The 17,899-nt window shown below is 38.1% G+C and overlaps 1 protein-coding gene across 2 annotated transcripts; it reads left to right on the forward strand.

Annotated features, from left to right (window-relative positions):
* The first annotated feature begins 661 nt into the window (after nucleotides 1-661).
* Nucleotides 662-17,762, forward strand: LOC142534165 (protein NAP1-like). Of its 2 annotated transcripts, none has more exons than XM_075641099.1 (24): nucleotides 662-855; nucleotides 1,249-1,702; nucleotides 1,801-1,875; nucleotides 2,224-2,304; nucleotides 2,520-2,600; nucleotides 2,716-2,798; nucleotides 4,344-4,428; nucleotides 5,002-5,127; nucleotides 5,301-5,408; nucleotides 5,495-5,539; nucleotides 5,822-5,964; nucleotides 6,357-6,489; nucleotides 12,146-12,256; nucleotides 12,413-12,491; nucleotides 12,881-13,074; nucleotides 13,678-13,823; nucleotides 14,042-14,123; nucleotides 14,194-14,304; nucleotides 14,675-14,800; nucleotides 14,884-15,014; nucleotides 15,096-15,192; nucleotides 15,446-16,437; nucleotides 16,668-16,880; nucleotides 17,129-17,762. In XM_075641099.1, exons 2-24 carry the CDS (start codon nucleotides 1,283-1,285, stop codon nucleotides 17,613-17,615), a joined length of 4,149 nt encoding a protein of 1,382 aa, XP_075497214.1. In that variant the 5' UTR covers nucleotides 662-855; nucleotides 1,249-1,282; the 3' UTR covers nucleotides 17,616-17,762. The 2 variants fall into 2 exon arrangements, with proteins under 2 accessions (XP_075497214.1, XP_075497215.1); XM_075641100.1 differs by having other exon boundaries at nucleotides 668-855; nucleotides 1,294-1,702.
* Nucleotides 17,763-17,899: the final 137 nt, after the last annotated feature.

Genomic DNA, 17,899 nt, shown 5'->3' on the forward strand with positions numbered 1-17,899 from the left:
AATTTTAATTATATTAAGTAACATATATTATTTATCCAGTTTAAACCTATTTTGAAAAACTTTTACTAATGCAAAAATACAATACTCCCAAGTTTTGTGAAGAAAACAAATGCCAAACACTGATGGAGAAGTCTTATTGTTCATTCGGAAAAAAAGGAAGCACCACAGAATTCAGTTAATTCGAAACATATCTAGTCCGAGATTTACTTCATCCACGTTTTTAATTAAATATATATATTTTTTAAAAAAAAACAGTAACACACGGTTATGCTTCTTTGGTAAGCATTCATCTTCCAAATCCGTCTCCGGATGACATGAAATCATAATGAGTACTCTCATTCGTGAAGCAATCATTTTTGGTTTGTTGTGTTGCGTTCATCGGTAACTTGGGAGTGGAAACTGGTAAATTAGCTACGTCAATAAATGGTAAATATGACATGGTTGTGATGTCATATTTCCCCCAACCTTTATTCAACTTGAACTTAATTAATTATAATATTTTTAACGGAGTGCATTTGAAAATCAAAATTAAAATGGTGAAAACTATTTTTCATTTCTATTTAAGACACGGTTTATTGAAATTTTACTAATTAAAATATTGGTTTTTTTTTTTTTAAATTTTTGCATTAGAATATATTTTTTAAAATCCAATTTATTGTTACCGAATTCTGAAATGAACCTAAAATAGAAAAACAGAGGTCCCCGTCAGGCACATCGTCAACTCCCAGTGTAGCAGGCAACTGTATACGATTTTTGCCTGTAGAAGTTGGTGGATCTGAAGTTGAGGAAGCTCCACCACTCTGCTGTTATTCTACTGCTTTAGCTGCTTACTTACTCCTGTATTTCGTCCTTGTGGTACTGTTTCTATCTTCTTGGCCCTAATTCTTTGATTATTTGTTTTTAATTTGGAATTACCAGACTGGTTTTGGAGAAAGAGAGAGGATTGTCAATTGACGTTTGGGAGTAATGTCGTTGCTGTTCATTATAACCGTGAGAATGTGAAACGGCAAGAAAACGGGGGAGAACGTTATAGTTTATATATTGATCAATGTAGCCTGCGCTCTTCTTTTGTCTGTAGTTTTACTTTCCTTTATGGGTGAAATGATCTTCATTTATTAAGAAGATACGAGAATTAGTTTCAATTTCCAGTTGTGAGCATATGATCGCGGAAGAACATGGTTGAGGATTCAAACAATTGTAAACAAAATTGTTATCCCCCGAATGCTTTTTTATAATTCTTCTTCCCAGGGATATTGGACTTTTGGAGTGTTTTTTTCTGCTAATGAGCAACAGAAAAATGGCTAAGTCGAGGCCGCATTTTCCATCTGAAGACGTGTTAGCATCTGCACCGGCGGCAGTTAGGTCAAGGGAATGGGAGGGGCCAGCAAGGTGGACCGAATATTTAGGTCCAGAACTAGCCTCGAGGAATAAGAATATAGATGAATGTGCAACTCCTCAAACCAGCAGCGGCTCATCCCTGAAGGGCTTCAACATGCAATGGGTTTACCAGCTCACACACGTAGCTGAAGGGTTAATGTCAAAATTGTACCGGCTGAATCAGATTCTCGATTACCCTGATTCAGTCGGTCATGTCTATTCCGAAGCATTTTGGAAAGCGGGCGTGTTCCCGAACTACCCCAAAATTGGTATTTTACTCGATAAGAAGTTTCCTGAGCATCACAGCAAGTTGCAGCTTGAACGGGTAGAACTTTTATATTCCTCATTTTAAATTTTGGATATTTGACTTGTATTTCTTTACTTATTGGGAATTGTGAGATGGATTTTTCCAATTGCTTCTAGGTTGATAAATTTACTTTGGACGCTATGTGCGACAGCGCTGAGCTTCACTTACAGAGCTTAGAACCATGGATTCAGGTGAAACATTACTATACATAGCTTGTATTTTGTAATATTATGGTAATTAACAGAAAGACGCCATCTGAATATTGTTAATTGTCGATATTGGTTTTTGGTATCGGCGTCAATGGTGCATTGCCATGTTGAAATTTTCTAATAATCTATCCCCAACCCCCGGGCAATTTGTCTGAGATAGAGAACTTTATGCATGCCGTCTAATATAGCTGTTGTCAGTCAAATTCACACCTACAAAAAAGAGAAAATATCTAAACAAGAAAAAAGGTGTTAATAATATTTTTGTTTTCCTAGATTGCCTTGGGAATTTTTTTATTCATAATTTGAAATCTGGTTCCATCTCTTGAACAGCTGCTTCTTGACCTGTTGACATTTAGAGAACAAGCTTTGCGGCTCATATTGGATCTAAGCAGTACCGTGATCACCTTGCTGGTGAGAAATGGCTTTTTTTTTTTAATTAATTTGTAGAGAAGCTACAGATGCACCAAGTTGATGCTGTCCAAACATAATAGTAGTCTTTTTATACCCCACGGCCTTCACTGTGGAGTATATCTAGCAGAGGAATGTATTTTTTATGATGAGAGTGTCAGAATGAGGAGCAAAATTGTTTCAAATAACTTTTGACTTGTTTGACCTTTTTTTCCCAGCCGCACCAGAACTCTCTCATACTACATGCCTTCATGGATCTCTTTTGTTCATTTGTTCGTGTCAATTTATTTTCTGAGAAGGCAAGTTTATGGCATGGTTGACTCATGCTCCCATCTCCCTCTCCTTTTTTCTTGATGAAAAGCTATTTTGATTTGTTTAATTCTCTGACATTGATGAAAAACACTTGTTCAACAGGTACCTAGAAAAATGATTCTGCAAATGTACAATCTTTTGTATTCCATGGCACGGAATGATCGAGATTGCGATTTTTACCATAGGTGAGACTTCAACTACTGTTTAGCTTTATGAACCTTATTCTATTGGAATCCAATTCAGACACTCTATGATTTGGTGTTAACATTTTGTCTGTTATGCCTAATAGGGATCGCTTGTTGAGATACTTTATGACAGGCATAGTTTGTATAAGATATATCTTGAGCTTCTTTGTTGAAAAAAAGCAAGATAAAGATCATACTAAACATGCTACTGGAAATAAGTATAGAACAATAAAAAGTAACTTGTTACACAGCACTTTCGTATTCGAAAGTTTACTGATAGATTGTTGCGTAAGTGTATATCCTTGAAGAGAAATGAAAAACGGCGTACGAGGTTCAAGTGTTCAACCAAGCAAGATATGCTAGTTCTTGAGTCAGCTCACCGAGTATCTTGACTACACAACAAATGCTATACATGTGTCAATTCTTGGTTATCAAGGGACAACTGATCACTTTATACTGTCACTTCTAAGGTATAGAGAATTGGTGTTAGTGTGCTGGAAAGAACAAACTCACTAGCTTTTGAAGAATGGAAAGGTTTACTTATTTGGCTTCCACCTCAAGGGATTTGGTGTCTTTGGTTAAACTACCTTGAGTGTTTAGTTATGCTATTCTTAACTTTATTTTATTTGAACTAATGTGTTTATGTAACCGCTGTGTACATGTATAGTAGGGATGCTTAACAGGGCAGGTTGAACCGAAACTGGTTCGGAATCGCCCTGATAAATTTGGAACCGGCTGGACCGGTTCCGAATATAGGTTCGGGGTGGTTTCATGAATTTGTACCCTAAACCGGACCGGTTATGGGACTTTGCCACGGTTCCGGTCTGGAACCAGAAATTTCTTCTTCTTAAATGTATAGTGGAGGTGGCTTAAATCAGATCCATAACCGGATCGAACTGAAGCGGAAACTCTGAACTTTTTCACGGTCCGGAGCGGTTTGGAACCGGTTTACCCAAGTACAGGTTGCGGTCTGGTTTTGACTGGTTCCGGACCCAAAAAGTTGTGAACCGCTTGGAACCAGTTTTGAAAATCAGACCATGTTGTGTAAAGAATGGTGTTGTGAGGACATTACTGTCCTAGGAATATATTTGTAAATAACAATTTTACAGGGTTATATTGGTAAATATGTTTTGGAATGATGATTAGAAGATAAAATGGCCAATGTATTCAAGTATCAAATAATGACGAAGTTGTCTTTTGACATTAGTTAATTCCTACAGGGGTGCCTCAGGAAATAAAATTTGGTTTTCTCAAAGAAGAATATAAATATATATTTTAAAAATAGATTATTCATTTTAATAGTATAGGTATCCTTTTTCTGTGATTCCTTGAACTCAACTTCTTTATTTCAGCTGTTGTATGCCGTATGCGTCAACTTCACGGTCATGTTGTACAACTATAAGGCCTTTATTTTGACTGATGAGAAGTAGTCATTTACGTTTTACATGTCTTTAGGTGAATCTTGTATTTGATAAGTTACATATGCATGTGATTGATTTTAAACTTTTTAGTATAGTCAATTCTTTTATGTTTCTTGGCTAGCAGATTAACTCAATTTGTTGATTCGTATGATCCACCTCTGAAAGGGTTACATGAAGATCTTAACTTTGTCAGCCCTCGAATTGGAGAGGTTATAGCTCTTTCTTTTGTTTCTTTATTTGGCAGACATGATCCTACTTCAAAGTTACAATGCTTTGTTAGAAATTTGGTTATTTCGTTGAGCAAAAATTGAGTTAGTTTTCTTCTTCGTAGTTGACCTTCATATACTTCTTGCTGTGACAAATTATGTACATCAAAATTTTAATTGTATTGGCTTAGAGCTTCTGAAACACCTTGTACATTTTTTAGTCTACTCTCTCATTTGCATGAGGTAGAAGCATGTCTTGATTCCCTACCTCAAATTTCTTTCCATCTTAATTCTGTTACAAGTTATAAGCATAATAAAGACATTCTGTATTCTGTAGCCAAAAATTACACACAGAATTCACTGCTTAGTAATTTTGGGGTCCTCGGAACAGAAAATAAATTGCTCATATCTCTCTTTTTTTTTAAAGTTGTCTGAGAAGTAGAATTTTTACATGTCGTTAGCAGTGGGGCTACATGTAGTTAAAATGGTATCTTGATCTATAATCATTTCATTTTCACTTGATCTGTGGTAAACTAGAATTGAATATAACATGTTTCTGTGTTGCATACTTTTCAGGTTTTAGAGGCTGTGGGTCCCATTATCTTTTTATCTACAGATACAAGGAAACTGCGAAATGAGGGTTTTCTGAGCCCATTTCATCCTAGATATCCTGACATACTGACGAACTCTGCTCATCCAATGGTAACTGAAGTTCTGTTATATGTTGATAGTCTTAGCAGGACCTATTAGGATTTGGAATGTCCTAATGCAAACTTTTACATTTCATGTAAATCTATGTACTACAAGGATCAAGCCCTTTTTCCTTTTCCTTTGCATAACCATTTTTAATTTTTAACATCTTTTCTACTTTACAGAGAGCTCAAGACCTGGCAAATGTTACTTCCTATCGGGAATGGGTATTATTTGGATATCTCGTTTGCCCAGATGAGCTTCTCAGGGTCACGAGCATTGACATTGCTTTGGTACATAGCACTCAGTGGAATTTCATATCTTTAATTTTCCTGCAGTCATTAGCTCTTGAGCTCTGTTGCTTTTTGTTTCCTTTCAGGTTGTGTTGAAAGAAAACCTAGTTCTTACATTATTCAGGGATGACGTGAGTTTTATATGCATCTTTACAGTTTCGATTTTCTTTTCCCACTTGATCATATTAAATAGAAAAAAGGTGATCGTGTTCCCTAGAAAGTTCGAACAACGTTGAGACTTCAGTCCCAGTTACTTAAACATGCTAGCGCTGAGTTCTGCTGTAATACAGTAAAAATTAATGGTTTTGATCCATAAAATATCTGGAGGTCCTCTGACCTTAGTGGCTGGCCTGATTTCAGAATTTTATTCTGTTTTTAAAATGACTGATTGGTTTTTTTTTTTATAACTGCAGTATATACTATTGCATGAGGAGTATCAATCATATGTTTTACCAAGAATTCTGGAATCAAAGAAAATTGCCAAGTCTGGACGAACTAAACAAAAAGAAGCAGATTTAGAGTATAGTGTTGCCAAGCAGGTAGAGAAAATGATCAGGTATTGACCTTTTGGAGATATGACTTTTTAATTTGGTTTATTTTTATAGAGAAAACTGTTTATGGCTGAGGCAATTCTATGATTTGATTTGATTGATGTAGTTAACACTAGGTAATGAATGATGCCAACGGAGCATGTTCAGTTTGTAATACTATCACTTTATCGGAAGATGCCTGTAAGGACTGCGATGATGCATTGGCATCTCTTTAGATTAATTACAGACTTTCCATCTTACTCCTTTAGAACTAGAATTTAAATGCACTGAGACCGGTTTAATATCGCATCTTTACTTTTGTTTCTGATGAAATCAATATTTGGTTCTTGTTGTATGTCGTAGCTTATACTTTTTGGCACTATGCCTAACTTACATTTGAGCTCATTGATCATGGCAGTGAAGTTCACGAGCAAGCACTGAACTCCTGTGATGCCATACACCGTGAGAGGAGAATTTTATTGAAGCAGGAGATTGGAAGGATGGTTCTTTTCTTTACTGATCAGCCTAGTTTATTGGCTCCAAACATCCAGGTATGCTGCACATTTATACATCCATATACCTATTTTCTTGATCTTCATGAGATTATCATATGGGTAGGTTGAATGATAACGAGGACATAAGAAGCCTTTTACAGGCATGATTAGTTCTATACAGGAGATGTTTGCTGTATGATGAAGCAAGATCCTTAGTAGTACAGATAAGTTAAATATGTATTTTTCGCTACAATAATTTTCTGAACCGATCAACTGGTAATGCTGTTTATGAGAGATGTGAAATGTCAGATTTTGATCTTTGATGACTTACCTTGCTAGGCACTAGGGCACTGATTATTATGTGTATGGTTTCAAATTATTTGCATGCATACTGATCAAGTTAATGAGTTATGTGTGTTGGTCCCACGTGCGGAATTTGAGATAATAAAACCCGAAAATAAAGAATAAACTGGACACCGAGATTTACGTGGAAAACCCCTAAAAATTATTAGGGTAAAAACCACGGGCAAGATGAAAAGAATTCCACTATAATATTTTGTGGTGTACAACTCACTCACTGTGTTTCCAAAGAGAACACACACTCTCTTAATACAGGAGAACAAAACAGCTCACAAATATTATAGAACTAAGCACTCAAATGCTTATAAGATGAGAGAAAACTCGAAGAAGGGATGATTTCAGAATGAAGGGGAGGCTCTATTTATAGAGCCCCCTGACCATGTGAATACGCGTTAAAAACGCGTATTCAAACTTTCCACGAAATTTCCGCAGTATCCCACGTTTTTATTCCCCTCAATTATTGTATCAAATTTGGCAACTCATTTGCTGACTATGCCCATTTGACTATTCTACCGACATTTCTACCACTTGGAGATTTGATTGAGAAACAAACACATCTCCACACATCCTTTCAATCTTGTCATTCCCTGCTGCTTATGTTTCCGCTAGACCACTTGAGAATCTACACCACTCAAACTTATCAGTGTTCACTGACTTGGTCAGAAAATCAGCAATGTTTTCTTTCGTATGGATCTTCTGCATATCCACGCTTCTTTCTTCCACTACTTCCCGCACAAAGTGAAATTGGACTCCAATGTGTTTAGTCCTGGAATGAAAGGCTGGATTCCTTGCGATGTTCAAGGCACTCTGACTGTCACAAAACAAAGAAACATTTTCTTGTTTGTGCCCGATCTCCTCCAATAACCTTTTAATCCATATTGCCTTCTTGCAAGCTTGAGTAGCTGCCATATATTCTGCCTCCGTCGTAGATAATGCTACAACTGTTTGCAGTTTTGAAACCCAGCTTACTGCTCCTTCTGCAAGTGTAAACACATAACCAGTAGTAGATTTCCTCTTATCAGGATCACCTGCATAATCTGAATCGACAAAGCCCCTGGTGTAAAATCCAATCCTCCATAACATAATGCAGCATTCGAGGTACCCTTAATGTATCTAAGGATCCTCTTAACAGTGCTCCAATGCTCTCGTCCAGGATTCGCCATATACCGACTAACTGCTCCCACTGCTTGAGCAATGTCTGGTCTTGTACAGATCATGGCGAACATCAAACTTCCCACTGCTGATGCATACGGTACTCGAGACATCTCCATCCTCTCTGCTTCACTGCTAGGACACATCTCGGAGGATAACTTGAAGTTAACAGGAAGAGGGGTCGATATTGGCTTACTATCTTGCATGTTGAAGCGTTGCAAGACTTTCTTCAAATAATTTTTCTGGGAAAGCCAAATCTTTCTGTTACTTCTGTCTCGATGAACTTGCATCCCTAGAATCTTGCTTGCTGGTCCCAAGTCCTTCATATCAAATTCCCTAGCCAACTGTGCCTTCAATCCTTGGACCTGATCTTTGTTGGGGCCTGCCACCAACATGTCGTCCACATACAACAGCAAAATAATATAATCATCACCAGACCTCTTGAAATATGTACAAGGGTCTGCACTCAGTCTGTTGTATCAAAGGCTCATGATATAGGAATCAAATCTCTTGTACCAACACCTCGGCGCCTGTTTGAGACCGTACAGAGATTTGTTCAACCTGCAAACCAAGTTCTCTTTGCCTTTTTCCGCAAAACCTTCTGGCTGGAGCATATAGATTTCTTCTTCAAGATCTCCATGAAGAAACGCCGTTTTCACATCTAGCTGTTCTAGATGTAGGTCAAACACCGCACACAATGCCAACACTACTCTGACTGTTGTAAGCCGAACCACAGGAGAAAATATCTCATTGAAGTCAATGCCTTCTTTCTGAGCATACCCTTTTACCACCAATCTAACACGATACCGCTCCACTTGGTTATTGCCATCTCGCTTGATCTTATAGACCCATCTGTTGCCGATGGCTTTCCTCCCTCGTGGTAGTGTAACAAGATCCCAAGTTTTATTCCTGTCTAATGCCTCCAACTCTTCTTGCATTGCTATCATCCACAAGGATACATCCGAGCTTTGAGTAGCCTCGTGAAAACTTGATGGCTCACCATCCTCTGATAATAAACAATATGCAATGTTGTTTTCAGTGACATAATCTGAAAGCCAACCTGGTGGTCTTCTGTCTCGAGTTGACTGCCTCACATTGGAAACCTCAGACTCAACATGTTCTTGTTCTTCGTGCTCTGGTACTGCTTCACAAGAAACTTGACCTTCGTCCGTCTTATTTTCCACCTGAAATATAGTAGTTTCTGAATTCGGTGTGCCTTTGTCTCCCTTTACTTTATCTTCCTCGAAGATAACATCCCTGCTGATGACAAGCTTGTGAACAGTAGGATCCCACAAGCGAAACCCCTTTACTCCATCAGCATAACCCAAGAAGATACATTTTCTGGATTTCGAATCCAACTTTGATCTTTCTTGCTCATTGTACAGAACGTACACAGGACTTCCAAATGTATGCAAATGAGAATAATCTGTCGGCTTCCCGGTCCACATCTCCATCGGAGTCTTCAGATCAATCGCCACTGAAGGAGAACGATTGATAATATAACAAGCGGTTTTGACTGCTTCTGCCCAAAATGACTTTTCTAGACCTGCAGTCCTCAACATAGCTCTTGTTCTGTCCAACAAGGTCTTGTTCATCCGCTCCGCCACTCCATTCTGTTGAGGTGTGTAAGCCGTCGTGAACTGTCTCTTGATGCCCTCATGTTGACAAAATGCATCAAACTCGTCACTGGTATATTCTCCTCCATTGTCAGTCCTTAGACACTTGATCTTCTTTTCTGAATCAAGTTCAACCCGCGCTTTGAAATCTTTGAAGATCTGGAAAACATCTGATTTCTTCTTGATTGGATACACCCAACATCTCCTAGAGAAATCATCAATGAACGAGACAAAGTATCTCGCTCCTCCTAGGGATACAACCGGTGCTTGCCAAACATCCAAATGAATCAGCTCCAATATGCTTTTGCTCCTGGCAGTAGAAGTGCCAAACTTTAATCTGTGTTGTTTACTGGTAACACAGTGCTCACAAAAGGGTAGTGACACTTTTGTAAGTCCCGGTAGCAGCTTCCGTTCTGAGAGAATTTTCAACCCTCGTTCTGACATATGCCCGAGCTTTCTATGCCATAACACCGTTAATTCTTCTCCTGAACCAATTGATGCAACAACTAGTTCTGCTTCTTTGTGTGTTTTCCCCAAAAGTACATACAGATTTGCAGCAATTTTTTCCGCCTTCATAACCACAAGCGCTCCCTTCACAATTTTCATGATCCCGTTCTCGATCCGAGTTTTGCACCCGATATCATCCAATTGCCCCAAGGACAAAAGCTTTTTCGTCAGTCCTTTCACATGTCGTACCTCCTGTATGGTGCGAATGGTGCCATCAAACATTTTAATTTTGATAGTACCGACCCCAGCGATTTCCAAGGCATGATCATTTCCCATGAATACAGATCCTCCTGAGACTGGTTCATAATGATCAAACCATTCTCTCCAAGACGTCATGTGCCACGTCGCACCTGAATCCATAATCCATGTGTCACAAAATTTGTGTCTGCCTTCTGCAACTGTTGCCGCTTCGCTGAATAATATTTCACCACTGCCTGAAGTACTGGCCACATTTCCTTGAGAACTTTTATCGATACTCGTACACTCTCTCTTGAAGTGCCCTTTACCGCCACATTTAAAGCAGTAAATATTTTTCTTCTTACTTCTCGACTTTGATCTACCTCGACTTTGACTCCCACTGGAATCACGGTCCATAAATCTTCCTCTTATCATCGGTAACGCCTCTGCCTGCTTCGAGGTTACCAACCTATCTTCTTTATTCTTGCGCCGGCTTTCTTCTCCGAGAACCGCAGTTAAGACATCGTCGAATCTTAGAAAGCCCATAAGAATATTGTTGGTAATGTTGATGATAAGTTGATCATATGAATCTGGTAGACTTTGAATTAGAAGCTCCGCACGTTCATTTTCCCCTATTTTATGCCCCATGGAAGTGAGTTGGGCAAATAGGTTATTTAGTATGTTGATATGGTCGGTCATCGATGAAGATTCCGCCATCCGAAGAGTATAAAGCCTTCTTTTTAGGAAAATCATGTTGTGTAGCGACTTGACCTCGTACATCTTTGTCAGAGTATCCCAGATAACTTTGGCTGTTTTTATCTCAGAGATACTTGACAAAACTTCGTCAGCTATAGCCAAGTGTAAATTGGCAACAACGTTATCATTCATCTCGTTCCACTTTCCATCATCTGTAATCTCCACCGGTCTATCTCCAATAGCCGTCAAGCAATTCTCCTTTCTTAAAATTGTTTGTATCTTTATTTTCCACAGCATAAAATTGCTTCCATTGAACTTTGCTATCTCGTACCTTCCCGCCATTATGTTTACAACAATTTTAGTAGACCGGACAAAATAATCCCGCCTTAAATAAAAAATCTCAAAAAAATCTTTTCTGATGTGGAAGATCAGTCTAGGCTGCAACCACAGAGCATACTCAGAATTTTAAGAAATTTTAAACCTAGGCTCTGATACCACTTGTTGGTCCCACGTGCGGAATTTGAGATAATAAAACCCGAAAATAAAGAATAAACTGGACACCGAGATTTACGTGGAAAACCCCTAAAAATTATTAGGGTAAAAACCACGGGCAAGATGAAAAGAATTCCACTATAATATTTTGTGGTGTACAACTCACTCACTGTGTTTCCAAAGAGAACACACACTCTCTTAATACAGGATAACAAAATAGCTCACAAATATTATAAAATTAAGCACTCAAATGCTTATAAGATGAGAGAAAACTCGAAGAAGGGATGATTTCAGAATGAAGGGGGGAGCTCTATTTATAGAGCCCCGTGACCGTATGAATACGCGTTAAAAACGCGTATTCAAACTTTCCACGAAATTTCCGCAGTATTCCACGTTTTTATTCCCCTCAATTATTGTATCAAATTTGGCAACTCATTTGCTGACTATGCCCATTTGACTATTCTACCGACAATGTGGAGGTATGGGATGATAACAGCACAAATGAAAAAATACTGGGTCAAGGGGATTGTGGTCTTATTTAATGATTTTTGACGGAAACTAATAATTATAGTCTTATTGATATATGAGGGAAACTAATTATTGTTCCAGTGAAGTGAACATGGAATTAAAGAAGTTACTAATCCTGTGCTTGTGACTGCTTGTTGTTTTGCTGTGGCTTTACACTCAATGCATGGTTATTGGTGATTGTGCAGATGGTTTTTTCTGCCTTGGCCTTTGCCCAAAGTGAGGTATTATGGTACTTTCAGCATGTTGGAGTTGCATCTTCTAAATCAAAAGCAGCTCGATTTGTGCCTGTAGAATCTGTAAGAAAAAGATTCAATTGTATTTATTACCAAAACATCTCTTTTGTGGATATTATACCAAAGATAAAAAAGATGACTAGTAATATTTCTTTATCTTGATTTATAAGATGCGACTTATCAATTTAATTTAGTTCCTTTGAATGTTCTTGATTTCAGGATCCAAATGATCCAACTATTGGGTTTTTATTAGATGGGATGGACCATCTTTGCTCTCTAGCCCGAAAATACATTGCTGGTTTGGTTCCTTTCAAGAAAAAAGATTATTAGATTTTATTGACAATTTCGTGATCATATATGAAATATTTAAGTTTCTGGCTTGTTACTTATGTCAGCTTGCTCTCAAATGGAGTGTTCTTCAGTACAATGGTTTGGTTAGGTGCTTATTAGGTCCTCTAATCAGTTCTATTGTGAGAATAAAGATAGAATATCTGAATTTTGATGAACTATAATTTTTCATTCTAACATTACGTAGAAGCTTGCACGAAATTTACGACTTAAACCTTAAATGTCAGCATATTTTTACAATACATTTTGTTGGTCGATTTATCAAAGTGACATACTTTTTGTATTTTACTGGTTATTAGAAATTTATACTAAGATAGAAAAGGTGTTATTTTCTCTCAGCCATTAGAGGCTATGCCTTGTCATACCTATCATCCTCTGCTGGAAGAATCCGCTTTCTGATGAGCACTCCGGGGATGGTGGCTCTTGACTTGGATGCAACCTTGAAGGGGCTTTTCCATCGGATTGTTCAGCATTTAGAGAACATACCAAAGCCTCAGGGCGAAAATATTTCTGCCATCACATGTGATTTATCAGTAAGCATTTCATCATCTATTTTGTATTTTCCATGTCAGACCTACTATTGCTCGCTCTTTTCCTTACCTGAACATTTTTCTACCATCAGTTCATATCTGCCCAGTTATTAATGTAATGATTTTAAGTATTTTTTTTAAACTTGATTTAATATATTTACTGAACTGAAGTGTGACCTACACTTTACGTTGAAAATTATAAAATTGAGAACGTTAACTTGAGTTTCTCCAAATGTTGATTGGATGACTGTGAGCAGATAATTACTATCGTGTATCTATTTCGGTCTCTTGATTCTGGTAAATCAAGATATTTGTCCCTTCAATGGATGATTCAGTATTAAAAATGGATTGGCTTCAGTGTGTTTCTTGTGTTTTATTATCAGCGAGTATCTACTTTTTTTACGATCTGCATTCTTGGCAAGCTAGTACGTTACTGATTCTGAACTCTGATGACCTTTCCAATTTTCTGATCCAATGTCAAAAGGATGTTTTTTTTAAAAATAAGTTTTTGTTCTTGAATTGTTGCTTGCCCTGATCTTGCTGCTGCTGTTGGTATTTTTTGCTAATTGCTTGTAAAGATTTTTATTTCTTTTTTGAAATTCGCAGGAGTTACGGAAGGACTGGTTGTCAGTATTGATGATTGTCACTTCTGCTCGGTCGTCTATTAACATTAGGCATTTGGAAAAGGCTACAGTATCTACTGGAAAAGAGGGGTTGTTGTCAGAGGGAAATGCTACATACAATTGGTCCAGGTGCTCGCGTTTTCTGTAACATGACGATATATTATAATATTAGGATTCTTACTGCTAGAGTTTAACTGTCCTGGTCAGCTTCTAGCCGGAGCTTCCAGTTTTCACTGATCTGAATCTCTCTATAACGGCTCAATGTTGATCAATAGAAAAAGCAAGTCAGATGATTTTTTCTTCACAGTGCAAGAGACAGTACTAATGAATTTCTTTCCTAAAAGCAGATGTGTTGATGAGCTTGAAACTCAGTTGTCAAAGCATGGGAGTCTGAAGAAACTTTACTTTTACCATCAGCATCTTACAACTGTAAGTATGACAATGTACAAGTCTTCTTAGACAACCATATGTAGCTCTCATTTGACTTGTGGTATTATAGGTTTTTCGTAACACAATGTTTGGGCCCGAAGGTCGTCCACAACATTGCTGTGCCTGGCTTGGTGTTGCTAGCACTTTCCCAGAATGTGCATCAGCAGTTATCCCAGAAGAGGTATTGATCAACAATATCAAAGGTTTAATTTCTCACGGTTGTGGAAACCATAGTTTGTGGACTGTATGTTGATTGTCTTATATTGCATACTGTGCAAGAGCCATACCAGTTGGAGGGTAAAATAAGTTTATGAACAAGAAAATTTTGAACCTTTTAGTAGAACTTGATTTGTATCAAATTGTAAGTTTCAATATGGATTCTGACCTCTAGATTACCTGCTTCCAACTAAATGACAAGGAGCACCTTCATGCCCTCAGTTCACTCAGGGTGGAGAAATTGGACGTTATGTTTGATATTCTACCCGGTGTAATTTTTGTGAATGAAAATGGTTGTTGTTGATCTACAATGACTTCAACATTTTGGGTTTCAGTTGACTAAAATCGGCCGTGATGCGGTTCTGTATGTTGAATCCCTTATTGAATCCATCATGGGAGGATTGGAAGGTTTAATAAATATTCTCGACTCTGAAGGAGGATTTGGCTCTCTGGAGATGCAGGTAGATCCTCTTCTCCATGCTGCCAAGACTCGCTTAATTTTTAGCTGGGTATATTTATTCGACTAATTGTAAGAAAATTTCAGCTTCTTCCAGACCAAGCAGCAAATCTTATGAATTTGACATCCAGATTGCCGGCAAAATCTCCAAAAGCTTCATATGGTTTTCATTTGCCGGGATATGAGAGCTATCCTGAAAATAATAATGCTATCAAAATGTGATTTTTCTACCTCCATGCCCTGGAAATTTATGTTCGTCATATTGCTCTCGTTTGACTTAGTATCCGGTTGGATGACAGGTTGGAAGCTGCAATTCAACGGTTGACAAATCTATGCTCAGTATTGAATGACATGGAACCCATCTGCGTTCTAAACCATGTTTTTGTTCTTCGGGAGGTAAACGATGTTATAATTTTTTTAAATTGCTCATTGAATGCAGATTCTTAATAACCTACTCAATGATTCCAAAACAGTAAGTGTGAAGTTAGTAGATGGATGAGATTGTAAACCGTCAGATAATTCAGCTTTGTCAGCTTGAGAGAAGTTCGGAATCTGACCTCTGCTGCTGCTGGATAATTCAAATTTCAAAACCCCGATTACTTTGTTTGGTTGATTAATTTTTTTCTCAACTATAATTATTATGATGCAGTACATGAGAGAATGCATCCTCGGGAATTTCAAAAGGAGGCTGCTCACTGTGCTGAAAACCGATACTGATCTTCAGCGGCCTTCTGTCCTAGAATCACTTATTCACAGACATACTTCTATCGTCCACCTAGCAGAACAACATGTCAGCATGGACCTGACACAGGGTATTCGTGAAATTCTCCTTGCAGAAACCTATGCTGGTCCGGTTTCTTCATTACACTTGTTTGAGAAACCTGCAGAACAGCTGACTGGGTTGGCTACCGAAGCTGTGTGCAGTTGGTATATCGATAACATTATTAAGGATGTATCGGGTGCTGGCATACTCTTTACACCGTTTCATGGATGCTTCAAGAGTACAAGGCCTGTTGGTGGATATTTTGCAGAGTCGGTGACAGATCTCAAGGAGTTGAAAGCCTTTGTTCGCACCTTTGGTAGCTATGGAGTTGACAGGTTGAACAGGATGCTTAAGGAGCATACAGCTGCACTTCTAAATTGCATTGACACGACACTGAGGGTGAATCGTGAAATTTTGGAGGCGGTAGCTGGGAGTATGCATTCCGGTGATAGGATTGACACAGAAGCAAATATTAAGCAGATTGTTGATATGGACACCATGGTTAAGTTCTGTATTCAGGCAGGGCAGGCCATCACTTTTGATTCTATTTTAGCAGAAGCTTCTGGTGTTGTGCTTGAAGAAGGTGCACCTTTAATATATTCGTTGCTAGCAGGTTCTGCTAAGCATTTACCTTCTGAAATACCTGAAAAGAAAGAAATAAGGAGGATGCAAAGGGTCGCAAACGCTGTAAACATAGTTGGTGATCATGATTCCAAATGGATTATATCCATATTAGAGGATGTTGGCGGGGCTAGTGATGGTTCATGGAGCTTGTTGCCATATTTATTTGCAGCATTTATGACTTCTACTATTTGGGACACTACTACCTTCAATGTAGAAACTGGAGGCTTCAGCAACAATGTTCACTGTTTGGCCAGGTCCATATAATTTCACTGTTGTGATTTGAAGAGCATTATTATAAGCAAGATTGAATGCATAATATTTTGTTATCCGCCTGTCTCAGTTTACGTTTCAAGTTGTAATTAGCATTTTTTGCTTGGTAGATGATTGAAGATACGTTCAAATGAATCCTGTGATCTTTATTCTTTGCATGTACTTTGAGAATATTTTTGATTGTGAAATTTGTCATTTAAATTTCCTTTATCAGGTGCATTTCTGCTGTGATTGTGGGTAGTGAATTCGTTAGACTTGAAAGAGAATATGAACAGAATCAATCACTTTCAAATGGCCACGCCGGCGAAATGTTGAATCCTGCAGCACAAAACTATTTGTCAATAGAAGCAAACATAAAGTCCGTAATGCAGCTCTACGTAAAGTTCTGCGCAGGGATCATTTTGGATACCTGGAGTGAAAGCAATAGGTGAGTTCATGATCTCATCATGAGATGCAGAAGCTATATCATTTCAAGTTTTGATTGCCTCACAAAGAGATAATTGCAGTTATGAGTAATTATCACGACTCTGACGAAGAGGTTTTCATTTGATGTTACTAAGTATCTTGAAATTTTCAAGTACCATTACTTGTGTCGATGATTATTTCTTTTGACATTTTTCTTTTAGTTCCATTGTATTGCTGATATACTCAAAAGATGGCTCACTATTTGAATAGGTCTCATCTTGTTGCGAAGCTTATCTTTCTTGATCAAATATGTGAAATGTCGCCATACCTACCGAGGAGCACATTGGAATCTCATATACCGTATGCCATTCTCCGTTCGCTCTATAACCAATACTACTCAAATTCTTCCACTCCTCTCGCATTATTGAGTTCATCTCCTCATCATTCTCCGGCTATGTCACTGGCCCATGCATCTCCATCAATGAGGCAGCCCCGTAGCGATGCTTCACATTCTAGTACTCATGATTCAGGTTATTTCAAGGTTACATCAGCTCATGATCAGAATCAAGATGATTCCGACAATTTCCATGCAAGAAACATAGACAACAAACACAGGAACGGTAGGCGGTCTGGGCCCTTGGACTACAGTTTAAGTCGGAAGACGAAATTTGTAGAAGGATCCGCATCAGCCAGCACTGGTCCTAGTCCTTTACCAAGATTTGCAGTGTCAAGGTCTGGTCCCATATCATACAAATGAGACACGAAAACTAAATTTATGATGAAAATGTATGTTCTTGGGCTTCCGGTAACTCCAGTTGTGAAGTTGATCTTCTAGCGAAGATTATTTTATACCTGACGATTATATATTATCTGAGAAATATATCAACTTAGTGTTTGTTCTTAATTGAGACAGTTCTTGTTTCTGCAATTTTGAGGTGTTCTATGTTTTTATATTGAAGCTGAATGTACACATCCTGCACCTGTAAAAAGCAAGTGAAGAATGAAAAGCTGCGAGGATATGAATAGGTACGGAATTAGGGG

Source organism: Primulina tabacum, unplaced genomic scaffold, assembly GCF_025594145.1.
Source record: "Primulina tabacum isolate GXHZ01 unplaced genomic scaffold, ASM2559414v2 Contig396, whole genome shotgun sequence".
NCBI lineage: Eukaryota > Viridiplantae > Streptophyta > Magnoliopsida > Lamiales > Gesneriaceae > Primulina > Primulina tabacum.